At 46.9% G+C, this 19,084-nt stretch overlaps 1 protein-coding gene across 2 annotated transcripts in view; it reads left to right on the top strand.

Annotated features, from left to right (window-relative positions):
- Positions 1-19,084, top strand: part of INO80 (INO80 complex ATPase subunit) — a 670,892-nt gene that overhangs the window by 150,527 nt on the left and 501,281 nt on the right. For both annotated transcript variants that reach the window (XM_085626921.1, XM_085626922.1), the window contains exons 4-5: positions 15,206-15,273; positions 18,631-18,798. In XM_085626921.1, the coding sequence (XP_085483047.1) occupies positions 15,206-15,273; positions 18,631-18,798 (236 nt within the window). The remainder of the gene's footprint in view (positions 1-15,205; positions 15,274-18,630; positions 18,799-19,084) is intronic.

Raw genomic sequence — 19,084 nt, 5'->3', positions numbered from 1 at the left:
ATAAATGAAGGGAAATATGCTGTAATTGGATCTGATGGATGTTTCTTAAAGAATGCCAAAGGAAATTTGAATAATCACAGGAAATTAAGTTATGATACACCAGATAAGAGAGAGTTTTTCTGTTTAGCTCTTCTCCAACTCCTCAAACCTTGGAGGACTGAAATGGAATTACTTGGAGATTTTGATTGCTATGAAGATTCTTTCAAAGCATGTAAAGACATTGCTACCAGTGAGGCCCGCCCGGACCACGCATCATCGCAGGGTGCGCACTCGAGTGCTTCAGGTGCCACTAACTAACTGCACCACAAGTCCTCACCACGTGGATTTATTGAGGCAGAATTCAATGCAAGCCGCAACACATGGTGCCACTAACCCTGTTCAACACAAGCCGAACGATCCCACATGTGCAACTGTGTCCTGAGTCCTGAATGGCAGTGACCCCAACTTCGTAGCAGCGACCACAGCACCAGACTCCCTTTGATCAGTCAGGCATATTTCCATATGCAAGGCCGGCGACACGTGGTGCCATTAACCCTGTACAACACAAGGCGCGACACGTGGTGCCACTAACCCTGTTCAATAAAAGCCGATACCACATGTGGAACTGTGTCCTGAGTCCTGAATGACAGTAACCCCAACTTCGTGGCAGCGACCACAGCACCAGACTCCCTTCAGTTTTATTTGTTGTTGTTTTGTTTAAATAAAATGTTTTATATGTAAATCTATACATGACTAAGATTCTTCTTTGTGCAACCGCACAGGGACAATTCTGGGCCCAAGAAGGTTGTTGGCGGTATGTTGGTAATGTGGGAAGAGGGTGTGTTACCTGCTGATGTGGGGAGAGGCAGCGTGAAAGGGGTATCTCTTACAGAAAGAACTCCGGTATGTTTTCAGAAATGCCTCGGACAGATGCCAGCTGACGGACTGAATCACAAAATGGCTTTTCAATGCTTATGTAGTGTGACTTATGAACAGTTCGCACCCAGGCTCGCAGAGGGACAACTGCGGCCCGTCCGGTCGACTCAGACGCAGTACTACGAGCCGTCTGCTCCCACAGGAACAGCAGCGTAGTAGCTCGCAGAGGTACAGGCACAGCATCGTACTAGCTCGCAAAGGTAGAGAACTGCGAGCCGACGGACTGACTTCTAACGCTATAGCTGCGAAGTGGTGATGTTGGGAAGAGGGAGCGTGAAAGGGTTATCTCGCACGGACAGAGCTCTGGTATATTAAATTGCCCCCGGGACCTTTCTTTTATATTTTCACTCGATGCAAGAAAGCGTGCTTTCTGGACCATGACCTTTCTCCCTACCAAATATGGCGTAATTCCGTTCAGCAGTTTGACCTGTAGCCTTGTCTAAAGTTTCCTATGGGAAATCCATTGAGAAAACACATTTTCACACCCCCACATAGCTACCTGATGCAGGCGTACTCGCTGTTGGTTTGCAGGTCAGTGCTCTAGTTGTCAACATGTCACGGCCACTCCCTGAGGGCAGGTTTGCATACACACCACATCGATCCGGCACATGCGTCACAGGCCATGTGACCACGCAAATATAATGCATCGACAACGTCACAGCCTTTATTGCCGGTGGTGACTGGATGGCGGACGCTCCATGGGTCTGAATCATAAAGAGTCCATGAAGAGTTGCGCAGAGGGTTAGTCGCACCCTGAGCTGCATGGCCGTCAGGGGCTTACTACCACGTGGCGCGGACTTGACTTTCACAGGGTTAGTACCACCCGAAGCTGATGTGGCCGTCAGGGGCCTACCACCACATGGCGCGGACTTGACTTTCACAGGGTTAGTGCCACCCGAAGCTGATGTGGCCGTCGGGGGGCCTACCACCACGTGGCGCTGACTTGAGTTGCACAGGGTTAGTCACACCCTAAGTTGTATGGCCGTCAGCAGCCTACCACCACGTCCGGTGACTTGCGTTGCACAGGGTTAGCGGTACTAAAAACTAATGTGGTCTCCGCCATTGATGACTCAGGACTCGCAGACATCTGTGAGATCTGCCGGGCCGCGGAGAAGCTGATGTGGTCTCCGCCATTCAGGGCTCAGACATCTGTGAGATCTGCCGGGCCGCGGAGCTTTGACGGGCACGTGGAGTGCCCACTGGTAGACACTCCGATGGCAACTGGTAATTATTTGGTCATGGATGCGCAGGGGCGGCAGTATCTCTCTCTCACTTCCCTCTCTTCCTTCCTTCCTTTCCTCCTCGTTCTCCATCTCCCTTCTCCCTTTCTCACCCCCTTTCTTTCCTTCCCTCTCTTTTTCTCTCTGGCTTTTTTTTCCTTCTCTGTGTCTCGCTCCTTTGATATGCGCATTACACACATCCTTATTTTGTGCTTTCTTTTCCAGGCTGTGTCGTCGACATTCATGGACCCGAAAGGAGTCTTCCGCCTTGTTGTTTTGTGTTCATTTTGTTAAATTTACTTTATCCTTTATATCTACGTTTACGAAAAAATAAAGTTTGAAAGAAAAAAAAATTCAATAAAGTTTTTGATTGTTACTTAAGTGCTGTGTGACTCTTTCTCGTTCTTATTAATGTTATTTGGTGGTGTCCACCATGGTGTTAAATTTTGGGGCAGTTATCGCGGGAATACTGCTGATGTCTGCAGTTTGCACCAGCTTCTGAATAGTGTGTTAGATTTATCTCAACTGTAGTTGCATTAAAGTGCTGATAATGAGATGCAGAGTAGGTGTTCCCGTGCAAAAACACACAAGGTGCACCTTTGCGACTTATTCTAAATACTAAAATCCTGTATTCAATTGCACTGTGGTAGTGGGTGCATTTACAGTGTACACACAAAATCAATGAAGAACTCTCATTGTATTTATATTGATTGGGAATAGTGGGTCAGGTGCTGGATCTTGACGGGATACACTGCCCAGTTCATTTATTTTTCTGTGCACGAAAAAACCACATCACAACTTTCACAGCGAAAGGCAAAAACTGCGATGCAAAACAAATTCCGGCGATAAGCCGTGTTACCACCAGAGATTTTACACCTGCTTTCTGCTGGTGTTAAGCAGGACGACTACCTGCAGCATGAAAAGGAACATAGCCAAGAGCCACACCTGAACACCCACAGGTGCCATAGAATCAATGAGCATGATACACGGATACCAATGAGGGCCACAACACTCATCGCAACAACCCCAGGACCGCCAACGCCCCCCCGAACCTGCATCTGAGCAAGTATGTCCGTGTGGTCATTGTGTTAGCATGATAGGCACGGGCCCTGCAACATCACAGTGTGCTGTCTTCAGCCGACGTTACCATGTCACCTCAGTGTTGGCAGTGAGCCTGGAGATGTAGCTATGCACGCATTCTCCTGCATGCACACGCGGCAAAGGGAACGGGGTGTCTCACACATGTCCGTGTGCAAGAAGTGCGGTAAGTGTGTCTCTGTGTTCTGCTATGGCCGCCACAAGGAATGCAGCAGTCTATGTTGTAAAGTGGCATGCACCACCTCCAAACGGCAGTGTCACGGTGTCATTGGAATGCCGCAGGACATGCGCGAATAGGCATTAGAAAGGTGTGCCGTAGGAGTGCACGGGGTACAACAGCGCAGCGCACAAACATGTGGGGGCTCGTGGGAGGGAGGAGCAGCTGTTTGGCAACGTAACACACAGTGAACCCGCCCATTTGCCACGTGCTGGGCATCTCATCCATGATGACCAGGGTCGCAGACATCCCACAACACCCACGACGGGCCTTTGTACACTTCCTGTATGAATGCAACTGGAGAAGTTACTGTATGGATGAAAGGTTCTTTGTCTGAGCTATCTTGTGCTAACACATCTGCTGCTCCGAGAAGGAACTTGCAAGTGGTCAGCCCCCCCTGACAGATACGATAATATTTGCATCCGTCTCCCACACTACCCACTGCCCGGTTTGAGAACAATGAGTGGACATCCCACACTCAAAAGTCCTTTGTCGTAGTTAGCGTGCGTTAAATGGCCTTCACACGTACTCCCACCACAACCCTGCCCTGCACCCATTGCACACAGACCCGGCTCATTGCACCAAGCTGTGCCATTTCATCCACAAGATTGGCACACGGCAAGCCAGTGCAGCTACAAGCAGAGCCACTGATACATAGCAGGGCATCCCGAACACATGGTCAACTCCTTTTACGTCCACCTATACCTTGCACCTCTGCTGCATGTTCTGTGTGCACTGCCTTTGCAAGTGCTGCGAATCACTTACCAGCACCATATACAAGTTACCGTGTTCCAAACAAAACTTCCTCCTACTACGTATAAAATATTGCTGACGCTTGCTCCGGAGGCGGGGGGTCTCGGTATTCCGGACCTCCGTAAGTACTTTCAGGCGGTACAGCTGCGATATCTGGTGGAGTGGAGCAGGTGGGAGTCCGACAAACACTGGCTCTTTCAAGACCAGGCAGTGGCGGGCCGCACCTTACAAGAGGTTCCGTTCTTGCGCCGCGCGCATCGCCCCCCTAACCTTTACGCCTCTTTTGTTACGCGGGTCCCCCTGAGGGTGTGGGATGCAGTCTGTGAGGCTCGGGGCCTCACCACCTTCCCTTCGCCGTTCACGCCCATAGTGGGCAACCCGGACTTCTCCCCAGGGATGGAGCCGGGAGTTTTTTCCCATTGGGTGCAGGCGGGCTGCAGGGTGCTCTTCCAGATCTATGGACCGGAGGGCGTGATTTCTTTTCAGCAACTTCGCCAGGAATTCGGCCTGACGGAGCTGGACAGATTGCGCTACATGCAGGTTCGGCATTGGGCCCTTCAGCCCCAGGTGCGTGGCACCGCTGCTCGTCAAATTACACCGTATGAGAGGTGGTTGGCTACCCGGACCTCCGACGCTAAGCTAATTACCGATCTGTACAAGTACCTACAACCCCCGCCGTTTCACTATTATAACCCGGGGAGGGAGCGCTGGCACAGAGAATTGGGTAGGACACTCAGCCACAAGGAATGGGACAAAATTGCGTATCGGGCGCGGCACTCTGCATATCATACGGGCCTTACGGAGACCTTTACTAAGGTGTCCACTTATTGGTACTACACCCCGGAGAGACTGCATGAAATGCATAGACACACTGACAAGGGGTGCTGGTGGGGCTGCGGGCAGGGGGGTACCCTCTCACACATTCTCTGGGATTGCCCCGTGCTGACCGCCTACTGGAAGGAAGTTTTGGACGAGGTGGATAAGCACTTTGAGATAGAGCTGCCGCGCTTTCCGGCGTATGTCTTGCTGGGCCTCCCCAATGACCTAATGTACCCACTGAAGTCCCGCAGGGGTAGGCAGATCGCGATTGCGCTGGGGTCTGCGGTCCAGAACATCCTTATCCACTGGCGCACCACCACAGTCCCCTCCACCACGGGTTGGTTGCATAGGCTTTGGCATGTGCTGGGAATGGAGAAGTTGTCGCTTACGGTGGCGGGGGAGATAGACCAATTTGAAGAGCTGTGGCAACCCTTCCTAGCGCTGCTGTCCACCGAATTCCGGGAGCTCACCTGTCCGAGGTATCTTAGGCTTCTCAGGCTGACGCCGCCGGTGATCCCGGCGGACTAGATCACATGTGAGACGGGGTCCTTGGGGGGGGGAGGGGGGGTGCGGGGCTTTTTGGGGAGGATAAATCTGGCGCGGGACCATAGGACGGGGGGGGTTGGGGTATTGTTTTTTTTTTTTTCTTTTCCTTCCTTTCTTTACTGGGGGGATGGGGGATGGGGGGGGGTGGATTGTGCTTCGTTAAGTTGATGCTGGCTTTCATTGCTCAGATTTGGGGTGTTGGATATGCACGCAGGGACCCCACAGAGTGCATTTCTTGCCTTTCATTTACTGTGCTTTCCCTCTGGACCACCGAGCAATCCTTCGCCAACCCTCTTGAGTTGCACCTTTTTCTTTTATTGTATTATATGTACCCTAACCTCCTATCCCCCTCCCCCATGATTTGTTTTGTTTCAATAAAAACGTTTTAAACATAAAATATTGCTGACACTACTTGGGCAGGTGTGGCACAGCGCCCAGAGCACATGACTTCACAGCATAGGACACACAGTTTGGGCTCACGGTTTCATCCCAGAGTCCAGCAGCAGCTCAATTTAGCAGCATGACACTCTGGGCAATACCTCACTTAATTTCCGTACGCCGCACTTTCAGACCAGTAGGGGTCAGTAGTTCAGCGCCTTTATAGCCGAGTCCGTCAGCAGCTCAGCTTACGCCCCCAGCGTCATCAGACCCATACGAGTGAGTAGTTTGCACTTTACAAATACTGAATTGATTTGATACGCGCAAATTTACCTTCGCACTCACTGTATAACACCCCCTAAACACCATACACAACTTACAATGTTCGAAACAAAAGTTCCTCCGAGTAGGTATAACTACATGTTGACACTACTTGCACAGATGTGGCACAGCGGCCTGAGCACATGACTTCACAGCATATGACACACAGCTTGGACTCACGCTTTAATCCCAGATTTCGGCAGCAGCTCAGCTTAGCAGCATGAGACTCTAGACAATACCTCACATATTTTCCGTACTCCAGCACTTTCAGACCAGTAGGGGTCAGTAGTTCGTCCTAGTAGGTATAAACTCATGCTGACATTACTTCCACAGGTGTGGTGCAATGGAGTGGGCACATGACTTCATAGCATAAGACACACAGTTTGGGCTTACGCTTTAATCCCAGAGTCCCGCAGCAGCTCACCTTAGCAGCATCAGACTCTAGGCAATACCTCACCTAATTTCCGTAGCCCAGCACTTTCAGACTGGTAGGTATGAGTAGTTGGCTTCGCACCCCTGTATAGCACACCCTAAACACCCCACAGAGGTTACAGTGCTCCTACCCTCCTCTTTCCTACTTTTTTCGCCCTTTTTTTCCTTACTCGCTTCAACAGAATCACAAAATGGCTGCCAAAACTTCCTAGTTGCTACCGCTCGCAGCCAATAAGCAGCTAGCTCATGCCCGTAACGCCTCAGCCAATCAGATGGCAGAATTCCCAAATATCGATATCTGTAAATTTCGATATTTCTCCCAAACTACTGAACGGATTTACACCAAATAGACAAAAGCGTGCTTTCTAGACCAAGACCCTTCTCCCTGCCAAATTTGGGGTAATTCCGTTCACCCGTTCGGCCTTGTCTAAAGTTTCCTATGGAAATTGCATGGAGAAAACACGTTTTGGGACCCCCCTTTTTTCTCGGCCCCCCTTGACGAATCACCCCCAAACTTTCAACATAGGAGCTGATATGAACAAAGAATTAGTTTGGAAAATTTCATGAAGATTCATCATACATCGCCAAAGTTATAAGCAAAACAAAATATGCTCTTCCTATGGAAACATGGTCCTTACTATAACTTCCTACTGGCGACCGCCAGCAGTGTGTGTGTATGTGTATGTATATATATATATATATATATATATATATATATATATATATAAATCAACCACAACAGTCGTGAGTCTCTCTGCCTCTTTACGGCGGCGGACTCGAGTGAGGTCGCGACCCTCAAAACACGTACCACGATTCTTAGTCCTTCACAAAAGAATCAGCTCGAGCCCAGTTCCTTGTAGCGTGTAAATTTATTCAAAACATGCAGCAAGTACAACGCGTTTCGGTGCAGCCGCACCTTGGTCACGGGTCGAGGAACTGTTTGTAAACCTAGAATACATATAGTGCACAAATAATAAACATACAAGTAGGACTACTTGTCACTACGTTCAGTTTGGCATCCATTTTGTAATGGTGTTTCTTACACTGCGACTAGCACCATTTCAATATTTACAAAGTTTCATGATTGAAGCGTTTTTATAAATACAAACTTGTATAATCGTGTACTCTATTTAAATGCACCTTATTATCCATATTATCCTCAAAATTACCACCGTAGATAAACGTGATAAAAGAGTGATAAAAAGAGTGATACAAATATATAGACTTAGTCAAAAAGTGCAAGTGCCTAATTTTCATAATTGACGAGTATACAAATGTCTTAGTACTATGCCCCAGTGGGCTGATAGCATTAATTGTACTCATCCAATCCGGTTCTACCTCTATAGGCGATTCTTTCGCGGTGGAGGTTGGAGATTCGCAGTTTGAAGTGTAGGTACTCCAGTTAGGGGTTTGCATTCTCAGTGGCTGTGGTGGAGCTGTTTCTTTGAAGATAATTGCGATTCCTCCTCCTGATTTGCATTGTTGATTGTTGGAAATGGCCCTTTTCTTGGTGCTTTCTCTGAACTTTTTGCTTTTGTCCCTCATGGTTTTCCGCTAATCTATGTGCTAGCTTTTGGGCTTTGAATGCTTTTGACACCTCCATTCAGTGCCACAGCGCTTTGCTTGTCATATACATACTGGCAATTGGTGTATACATGATTAGCTGATTTGAGTTAGCTGTAAGTCCCTTGTCTAGGGGTAAGACATATACGTAGGGCATGTAACTAAAAGCTCCTCTGTGGGCCTACAGCATTGGTTGGGCCACCCATGGAAGTAGTTCATCATATGTGCCACAAGTTTGCCCTGGCGGGACCTGTGTGTGCAGGTTATTGTTACTTGGCTTGGCATTTAAAAATCCACTTGCCAAGGTTCTGCATGTCTTTCGCTACATCGGAGTACTCCCTGGGGGCAGGGTTCTGTGTCAGGAAGAGGCAGGGCTTGTGCGCGTGTGTGCTACATGCACTGGTAGCGATTGGCAGTGGATGATGTGTTGGAAATGGTGGGGCCTGCTTCTCGCATTGATTTACATGGGGGAATCAGTGGAAAGACTATTGAGCAATATTTCCTTTGTGTAGATGAGTAGCAGTATAGTGTTTGATATTGATGAGTTAGTAATAGCAAATCCTCTCTGGTAGTGCAAGTGGATTTGACATTACTAATGTGGAAATGCCACTTTGGGAAATTGGGAATTTCTGTGCTTGTGGCTCTGTGACTGTCAGCCTGTCTCCAATCCATATCTGGGTGCTGGGGGGACAGCTACATCTATGCGTTCCTGATAGACGGTGTGGGAAGGTAGGATCCTTCTAGCATGGTTACCCTCACATTTTGCCTGATTTCTGTGTATTTGTGACCTTATCTACTGGAATCCTTTTTAATATGGACCCCAGCAACTATGCTTTCTCCCCTACATTGACATGGTAAGTATTTTGGTGTCTCCACAATTGGCTGCTTGTGTACCCTTGGAAGTACCTAGTAGATAGTACTAAGGTACCTAGGACATGGGTACATCAGGGGTCTCCCATGGGCTGCAGCATGGCGGCCTATGGGAGGCCACGTCAACTGTGACTAATGCCATTGTAAGCTGTGTGAGTTAGTGTTTGCACCTCTCACAACAGATATGTTTTTCCTTACGTGCCACTGCAGTCTTTGCCGACACTGACACTCCTTAGTCTCCTGGTGACCATCAGTGGCACCAGCCGCATACTGATCCCCGACGAGCCGGATTAGCGCCTACCGATGCCGATTCCGGCGCCAGCAGTACCCTTGGGTCCTAGGTCGGTTCCTCAGCCTTATTTTGACAGGCTAGGAATGGAGGAAGATTGGGAGTGGTCTCTGGACCATTTACAAGACCAGCCTCAACACAAAATGGACTGGTTTGATGAATTTGGTGAGGCCAGTGGACTAGATACCTCCCCTTATTCTGGCCTGCTTACTCCCCCTACCGTGGCTATGGAGGAGGGAGATTCATAGGCTATGGTGGTGAGAATGGCAGCTGAGGTCCTGGACCTTTAGCTCCCTTCGGTGGAAGTCAAGATGAACATGTTGATGGAGTTCTTGCAGCCAGGTGTCTCCTTCTTGGGACCCTTCCTGCCATTCAATGAGGCCTGGACTGATGTCCTTCTGGGAACCTGGTCCAAGCTCAGCACAGGGGCTTCTGTGAATAGGACAATCGCCCACCGCTATCCCCCTGCACCGGCCGACTCAAATTTCCTCACCAACCACCCTACTCCCGATAGCTTGATGGTCCAAGCCTGTACCTCACAAGGTATGTTCTCTTCTCCACCCTGCAGTCAAAATAATTAGGGGTATGCCCAAATGGCCCTCCTATACCTGGGCAAGGGAACATGCTCTTCTCCACCCTGGACATGGAATCCAAGAGGCTGGATAGTTGAAGTAAGAATTTTTTTTTCACGCCAGCCTTGCATTGCGGCCGGTGAACATCACATGCTTATTGGGCCGTTATTCCCAATCCCTGTGGGAAACGGTTGCGCAAGTGCTGCCACAGGTCCTGGAGCAAGCATGGGCCATCTTCTCCCATGTGGCAACAGACAGAGATGCGGCAAAGTTCACCATTCGTTGTCGGCTTCATACGACCGGCTCGCTAGGCTGAATAATGTGGCTGTTCGACGCCATGCCTGACTGAGAATTTCTGGCTTTTCTGGAGATGTCCAGGCTTCCTTTGTGGACATGCCCTTTGATGGCACCCATCTCTTTGGAGACAAAGCAGACATGGCCTTAGAGCACTTTAAGGACTCACCGGCAACAACCAAGTCCTTGAGTCTCTCAGTGGCCACACGTCCCCGTCTTCTTTTTGCCCCTTTCGTGGCTATGGAAGGAGCTTTCAGCTACGCCGGCCATACCCCAGCCACAACGCTGCGTAAGTTCAGCCACCTCTGTGCATCTGTGGGCGTGACTCTTTTCGCACCCCCCCCAGGGTCGGGCGGCCAGAGGTTGGATCAGTTCACCCCCCACTCCTCCTGCTCCTTCAGCTTCCAAACCCTCCTAGTCTAGTCCTTCAAAATCCTGGGCGACCAGTGGTGGCAGGAACAGCCATTACCTCCACCACTGACAAAACATCATGTTGGACATATGGGTTCTTCAGATAGTCCGAAGGGGCTAGTCCCTCCCCTTAGAGACTACCCACCCTTCTATGCCTCCAACTTGCAACTGGCTGATGAAGGATCAACTGACTTTGCTTCTGTTCCCAACAAAGGACAAGGGCCTTCATCTGATCCTGGATCTCAAAGCCCTCAACTACGTCCTCAAAAAGGAAAAGTTCAAGATTCTCACTCTGGCTCAGGTCTTGTCTGCCCTAGACCCAGGAGACTGGATGGTAGCGTTGGACTTGCAGGGCGCTTACTTTCATGTTCCCATCCTGCTTGGCCATTGACGCTCGCTGCGGTTAACGGTAGGCCCAAGCACTTTCAGTTCACAGTTCTCCCCTTTGGCCTTACCAGTGCCCTTGTGTGTTCACCAAGTTGATGGTAGTGGTTGCACCCCATCTGTGCAGATCAGGGGTGTCAGTCTCTCCTATCTCGAAGAATGGCTGTTGAAGGCGGGCTCTCACCAGGCTATTGTCTTCCACCTCAAGACTACGGCTAACCTCCTGCATTTGCTTGGGTTTATAACGTGCCGAACGTCAGAACTGACTCCCTCTCAGACACTCCCTTTCATTGGAGCTGTTCTGGACACCGTGCAGTTTCGGGCTTATCATCCTGAATGGCGAGTCCAGGATATTCAGACTATGATAATGATGTATTAGCCTCAATTCTGGATTTCAGTGAGAATGACTCTGAGGCTGATGGGCCTCATGGCCTTCTGCATTCTTACTGTGACTCATGCCAGATGGTATATGCAGGCTATACAGTGGGACCTAAAGCTCCAATGGGCGCAGCATCAGGGGAATCTCTCCAACGTGGTTCAGATCTTGGAGGGAACTGGACAGGACCTGCAGTGGTGTCTGACCACCCGCAGTTGGGTCTGAGGCAGACTCCTCTCTCTTCTCCAACCAGATCATACATTAGTGACAGATGTCACTTCTGGGATGGTTCGTCCATCTGGGAGAGGTGGAGCTCAGAGGACTCCGCATCAACTTGCTGGAGCGCCGAGTGATTAGTTTGTCATTGAAAGCCTTTCTTCCTTCAATAAAGGGAAAGTTGGTTCAAGTGTTCATGCACAACACTACTGCCCTGTCATACTGCAACAAACAGGGCAGGCTGGGGTCGTGGACCCTTTGTTAAGAGGCCTTGCGTCTCTGAACATGGCAGGAGCATCAGGGCATATCCCTGGTGGTTCAACTAGCAGGTTCTCTGATCGCCCAGGAGGACTAACTGAGCCGTCTATGCCTAGCGGGTCACAAATGGCGTTTCAATCCAGAGATGGCGCAAGTTCTCCTTCTTTGTACTGTAAAACAATGTTCACAAGGAACTCATTCAAAAAAAAATTTCAATTACATACAATCTCAATGATTGCCTTGGAATTAATCTCATACCAGGAAGTCAAGAAAAAGGAATACAAAATTTTTAAAAACAAAGACAAATCAATAATAAACACAGTAAGTCTACACAAGACCCTTTTAAACTACTGAAATCTACCAAGCCTCAGCCGAGGTCTTTATTTAATAATCACTTTTTTTATATCACATATAAAAACACATTTTATATATACACAAAACCTCTCTTTCTTACATTTACAGTGAATGGTGAGCCCCAGTGAAACAAACCATAACCTCATACAATGTGACAAGAAAAAAAAGATTGGTGGAAGGTTATTGGAAAAAATTATAAGGACAGTTTATATACAATATACAGTGATTCAGTCAAGGCTGTCTCTTATTTTGTTGTCGACGGCGTTTCGACCCACTTTTAAATACCGGGTCTCATCAGGACTGTAATTCTGGGGGCAGTTTGACACATACAATCGTCCGTATAGGATCCAGTATGTATAGAGATGTGGCGGATGAAAGTTACATCCAAACTTGGGTTCTTTTCTATCCTCCAAGAGTGAGAGTCAATTGTTGCACCGGATATTTAGGGAGATTTTGAGTGCTGTTTTAACACTTATGTTCAGTGTCAGAAGAAAGGATGACAACTCATATGATCAATAAAGGTTCTGTTGTATATTCAATGAGGCAGTGCTCACCCATTCGTGGCACCTTGGTCGATACGTGTTCTTTCACGCAGAGCTTACAGCCGAATTAATCTAGCTAGTTCTCTTTCAGCAATCGGAAAAGCCTTGGTTAGATCTATTCACTTCCTCCGAGAATGAGCAACGTCAGCAGTTTTTTGTGCTGGAGTTTTCAAGGCGGCTCACTCTCGTGGACACTTTTCGTCTCGAGTGGAGCTCAGGCTTCCTTTCTGCCCATGCCACTCCTGCCCAGAGTGCTCAAGAAGATCAGGAGCGACCAGGCCTAAGTCATTCTTGTGGCTCCGGACTGGGCACGGAGAGTCTGGTATTCCAAGATTCTCCCATTGAGCATTGATCCTCCGATCAGGCTGCTTCTTCATGAGGCTCTTCTGTCGCAGTAACAGGGGAGAGTCCTCCACCCGAACCTGTCAACTCTATGCCTTCTTGCGTGGAGATTGAGCAGCGGTAGTTGATAGCATTCAACCCGGAGTTTGCAGTGTTATATAGACAGCCCTCCACCAAGACCGTGTATGCCTGCTGCTGTAACAAGTTTGTAAACTTTTGTACAGAAAGATATATTTATCCTCTTTCTGCTTCCCTCTCAAATCTTACTCTTTACCTGACCCTTGCCCAGCATGGCTTTGCTTTGGGCACTCTCAAAGAGTACCTTTTGGCCTATCTGCCAGACCAACTCTCTCTATTTAAATCCCCTATTTTAAGTAGATATCTCCGGGGGCTTGTACATATGTTTCCACTTGCCCCTTTCATCATGCCTCAGTGGAACCTTAATTTGGTTCTCACCTTCCTGATGTGTGCGCTGTTCGTACCCTTGCACAACTTCCCCCCTCCGGCTGCTTACCATCAAAACAGCCTTTTTAGTGGCAATAACATCTGCCAGGAGGGTGAGCGAATTGCAGGCAATGTCATCCAAGCCTCCTTACCTGACCAGTTGGTGCTTTGCATTAGGGCCTCTTTCTTACCAAAATTGGTTACACCATTTCATGCTGGGCAATCTGTCACCCTGTCCACTTTCTACGCTCCTCCCCATCCCTTTAAAGAAGAGGAGCGACTCCACCGTCTGGACCCAGAAAGAGCGTTGTCGTTCTACCTTGACTGCACAAAAAAGTTCTGGGTGGATGACCAACTCTTTGTGGGGTACATGGGAGTCAAGAAGGGTCATGCGGTGCAGAAAAGGACAATCTCTTGATGGATCATCTTTTGCATCAAAATCTGTTACGTTCTGGCCAAAAAGCAGCCTCTTCAAGGCTTAAGGGCTCTTTCTGCCAGAGCTAAGGCTGCTACCACGGCAGTGCAACATGGTGTCCCAGTCCTCAACAGTTGTTAGGCAACAACGTGAGCGTCTCTGCGCATGTTGACTAAGCACTACTGCCTGGCAGGGCAAGTCCGCAGGGACGGCCTTTTTGGCCGCTCTGTCCTGCAGAACATCCTGGTCTAACTTGTCCGCAGTCCCTTCTCCGGGGATGGTTTTGCTTGGGTATCTATTCAAAGGTAAGGAATCTGCCTTTAGATGTATCTATCAGATGGACAAGTTACTTACTTTCGGTAATGCCTTATCTGGTAGAGACATGATCTAGCTGCAGATTCTTTACCGACCCACCCATCCTCCCAGCAATACGGACAGGTTCTTAGGGTCAGAGCTGTTCCTTTTAAGGGCCCAAGTTGTTCAGAAACACACCAATGTCAGTGCAATTCATGGCTTTATGGTCCTTGTGTGAAAAATCATAAGACGTAACTGATGTCAGCGTGCCAAGGGGATCACTCTGTAGGTGATGCGGATGTCACAACGGTGGAGACAACACTGACGATGTCACGTAGAGCTGACCGATACCACCTACCGGCGTACAAGGGTATTGCTCGAAGAAATATCTTCTGGATCCGGTCTGACGCCTGGGAAATTCAACTGTAAGGAATCTGAGGCTAGATCATGTCTCTACCAGATAAGGCGTTACCTAAGGTAAGTAACTTGTCCTTTTAGTCTAGTTGGTTTAGCTATGCGAGTGTTAATGTCCCAGTGTCCTTGGACACCAGCTTAGTTAATTAAGATTCCTCTGAAAAAAATTATTGCAAGGTAGTGATGCTAATAAAAAATGTTAGGGAAATTGATGAGTAAACAACAGAGTGTGAAGAAATGTTGAGTTAAGAGCCTACAGCCACCACAGCTGTTGATGCTTTCAGTTACTCAGTGCAGGTGCCAATTAACTAAAAGAGATTCCTACTATATAATTGACATCAGGTTCTGTGCTCTTGTGAGTATGTTTAAAATGCCTGGGTTCTTGGATGTTTAATTTTGTTTCTATAGTCTGTTGTATATTCATTTATGATCTCGATGTGATATGTATCTTGTATGTTTTTTAAACAGAGCCAAAGATAGAAAAAGGAAACCTGTACAATTTTTCCAAGCTGAAAAAGAGCAGAAAGTGGTTAAAGGTGAGCAATTTCTAGTTTTCTAGAAGGAATTGAGGGGAAGAGTTAGTAAGCAACATATCTAGACATGAATAGACTTGAAGATGCCAGCTGTAATTTGTATTATTTGGCTAGATCTTGTGAAATGAATGCTAACAAGCTGCAGGATCCGAAATTAGAATTCTATATAGCGATTAGCTACTTAGTGGTAAGTATCTACCAGATTGTTTCATGAGCTGTATTTGGGACAGGGCCTATCATCCTGGGTGCTGAGCTGGTGAGTGCTATAGCAAAAGAGTCTCTAGTGGATGTTGTGAACTGCTTCCCTACAGGTCTGCAAGCATATTTACTGTAGAGTGCTTACCAGTGGGAGTTGGATCTCAAAGATACTTACTGAACAGTGCAAAAGTGGGTTCTTATAACTCTGGATGCTTCTGACCCACTATCTAGTAGGTACCCACTGAGGTGTCCCTGTCCCTTCCCTAATGTATGATTTTGCTTGCTACCTTACACGGGTCTCCTGAATATGTTCTTTGGAAAAATTACTAGCTAGTAGTGCAGCTCTAGTTAAGAATCTATTGAATGGTGTAAAGCATTTTTCTATATTTGTTCGCTCATATCGATAGAGTGGAGCTATATTTTCTTGTACACGAAGTAACTTAGAAATTATACTCCAGGGATCAGTGCTAAGTTAATTTATTTCTAAGTCTCATCTGCTAAGTAGCTTTTAGCTGTTTGAGAAACACCTGTTCTGGACCATAGCAAAAGCCTTACAGTGGGCTTAGAGCTTGCCCATTGCTTATCTTTGGTTGACTTATGGGCAATCTCATTTGCTTTTTAGGTCGAGCTTAGCGGCAGTGCACATGCACTGCTCGCTCTGCAAAACATGCTGTAATAGAGTATGCAGAGGAACCCTGCCCACTCTCCACCCATATTTGTCATTGGCTTGTGTCATTGTCCTTCTTAAATGCTGGCTTCTGATTCGTAATCATACTTGTTAGTCCCTCCTTGGTACCGCCTTGTCTGCATTTGTTACCGTCCATAAGGACAGGACCTTTTACTTGGCTTGTTACACGGTCTGCATTATTATAAGTGGGTGAGCACTATTTTGGTTATTGACACTGATGGGGACAATGGCGGCTGTTTTTTTTTGTATTTGCATGCTGAGCGCGGCGCCCACTTTGGAGACACCGCGCTCCGTTTAAAACTCATTTTAAAAACTTTGATGTTGTGCGCGGTGCCCGCTTCAGGGACACTGCGCTCAGTTTCATTTCTTTTTTTTTTTACTTTAATAATCAGCGCTGCGCCCGCTTCAGGGACACCACCTCTTTTTTTCCCCCAAAAACTTTCATTATGAGCGCGGCACCTACCTCACAGACACTGTGCTCTGTAATACAATAGGTATTGCTGTTGCATTATTGGTACTGTAAATTACACTGCCTTTTAATATTATAAAAGGCATTGCCATTTACAATGGTCGTAGCTCAAAAACTCGCAATTGCGAGACCTATTGAATTGTAAATGCTTGTTTCTTTTGAGGTGGCTTAGCTTCCTCTTCTTGTTTGTCCCGCCCCTGGAGGTCAGCCTTTTTACCCTTCTTTTGATGGGATGACCTGTATTCTGCCACTGCAGACATTCAGCGAAATAGCATTTGCTATCTTGGATTGGTAAATAAAGAAAACAAGCATTTGCAATGCAATGTCTCACATTTCATGAGTTTAAGCTATTGTCATTGTAAATGACCACGCCAATAGTTTAAACTTGCGTAAATGTAAGATCTATTGCATTGCAAATGTTTGTTTAACTTTAAAACTGAGTGCGGCGCCGCTTCAAGGACACCGCGCTTGATTTCTTCTTTTTTTTTTTTTTAACTTTAACACTGCGTGGTGTCCTTGAAGCGAGCTCTGTCTGCACTGAGTGTTAAAGTTAAAAAATAAATAAAGAAACCGAGCGTGGTGTCCTTGAAGCAGCGCCTCGCTCAGTTTTTGAGTTAAAAAAAAAACAACAATAAAAACACAGAGCGCGGTGTCCCAGAAGTGGGCGTTGAGCTCAACATGAAAAATGAATAAAATTAAAATTGAAAATGATCGCGGTGTCTCGAAAGCGGGCGCCGCGATCATTATGCAAATCCCCCAAAAGCAGCTGCCATTGTCCCCATCAGTGACAATAAGAAAAATAGTGCTCACCCCTAGATAAAGCAGGCCGTGTAGCCAGACAAGTAAAAGGCCCAGTCGTTATGGGCCGTAACAAATGGAGACAAGGTGGTACCAAGGCAGGACTAACAAGCCCATTTATGAGTCAGAAGCCACCTTTCAAGAAGGACAATGACACAAAGCCAATGACAAATATGGGCGGAGAGTGGGAGATGCTTCAACAACATAGTCTAATACAGCATGCCTCGCTGGTGTCATTCTGTAAGCTCACACATGCATTGAGCCTCAAGCATGTGATTATAGAATGACCGAGCTGCGTCAGCGTGTCTTTTTTTCCCCAATGCTATACTGCCTCTGCAAAACCATTTTGTTTTCTGCTAATGCTGTACAGCATGAACTAAAAGCATTGTCAAAGCAAATAGGTCAAAAGTGCAAGACTTATTGGCTTTACTAGTGGTTTCTCTGAACATTGACTTTGGAATTAAAACATAACTGTTAATTAAGTCGTGGCCCATGGAGTCTAATGCTATCACCCACTTGTACAGTTGTTCTCATGCAGGTGTGAAATCCTCCTACTTTTTAGTTCTCCTTAGTAGGGCACACTTAATATCCTGTTGTCCGAGATTAGGCATCTAATTTTATGAGTACGGATTTTCAATCCAGTAATTTAACAGCTAGAATATACTTTATACTATGATATGAAGGACCTGTGGGACCGACAGAAGACATTGAAATTCCACTTCTTGACCTTTGTTTACATTTTCATTAAATTCTCAATCCAGTCAAGCAATCCGTTTATTTTGCTGATGCGCACCAAATTAAGAGATCATGCGAATCTAAGCGAGGGAATGTTTATTGTTGTTTCTTTATAACATGTTATTAATGGGGTTCTCTATAACATGTTAATTATGGGTGGTAAGGCTTTACCATGGTTTTCAACTGCAAAATAACATGATAGAGCTCAGGTCTGAAACCAAAAGTATGTAATTCAACTGTAATGTTAAGGTGATGCCAATATCTCCACCTTCTGTGGTTTAGAGCAGAAAGCATCTTTTGGATCTCTGTAAATCAACTAAGAAAATGGCATTGTCGTTGTTTCTGACAGCGGTCACCTTAAATATTACCGCTTTCTATCGGGGAACACACTACTGTACTGTGATTGGAACAGCTTAGCAGGTATATTTTGTTGGTTTGCGATCATGTGATGATATCTTTTCTCTTTTATCAGAGTGTTCTGCTGAGTGAGGACTCCAGTGATACAGATTCGTTGAGTGATGATGATGATGACGACGACGAAGATGATGAGTTTGCTTTCTCACGGGAAGAACTTCACAACATGCTTCGGCTACACAAGTATAAGAAGCTTCACCAGGGGAAGTACAGCAAGGACAAAGAGGTGAGCATGATTGTGTCTTGCTGAACAGCAAAGTGATGAAATCCAAAGCGAGTGTCTTTTGTTGTGAAGCATACTAGGGACCTCTGACCAGCTGGTAACCCCCAAAGAGTGATTGTTAACATTGTATTTCTAAAAGGGTTTTAATTTTGAATCTTTTTTTTAATTAAAGTCTGAAATCCTAAAACTGAATAAAAACATACTAAATAATCCTTGTTATCAAACTGGCAATAATTGTCTCCTTATGACCGCATATGCAACTGGCCATCAGTTCTATGGGCCACCCTGT

This window comes from Triturus cristatus, chromosome 9 (genome assembly GCF_964204655.1).
Source record: "Triturus cristatus chromosome 9, aTriCri1.1, whole genome shotgun sequence".
Lineage (NCBI taxonomy): Eukaryota > Metazoa > Chordata > Amphibia > Caudata > Salamandridae > Triturus > Triturus cristatus.
Note: the sequence above shows the minus strand (reverse complement) of the source record. Positions and strands in the feature narration are given on the sequence as shown.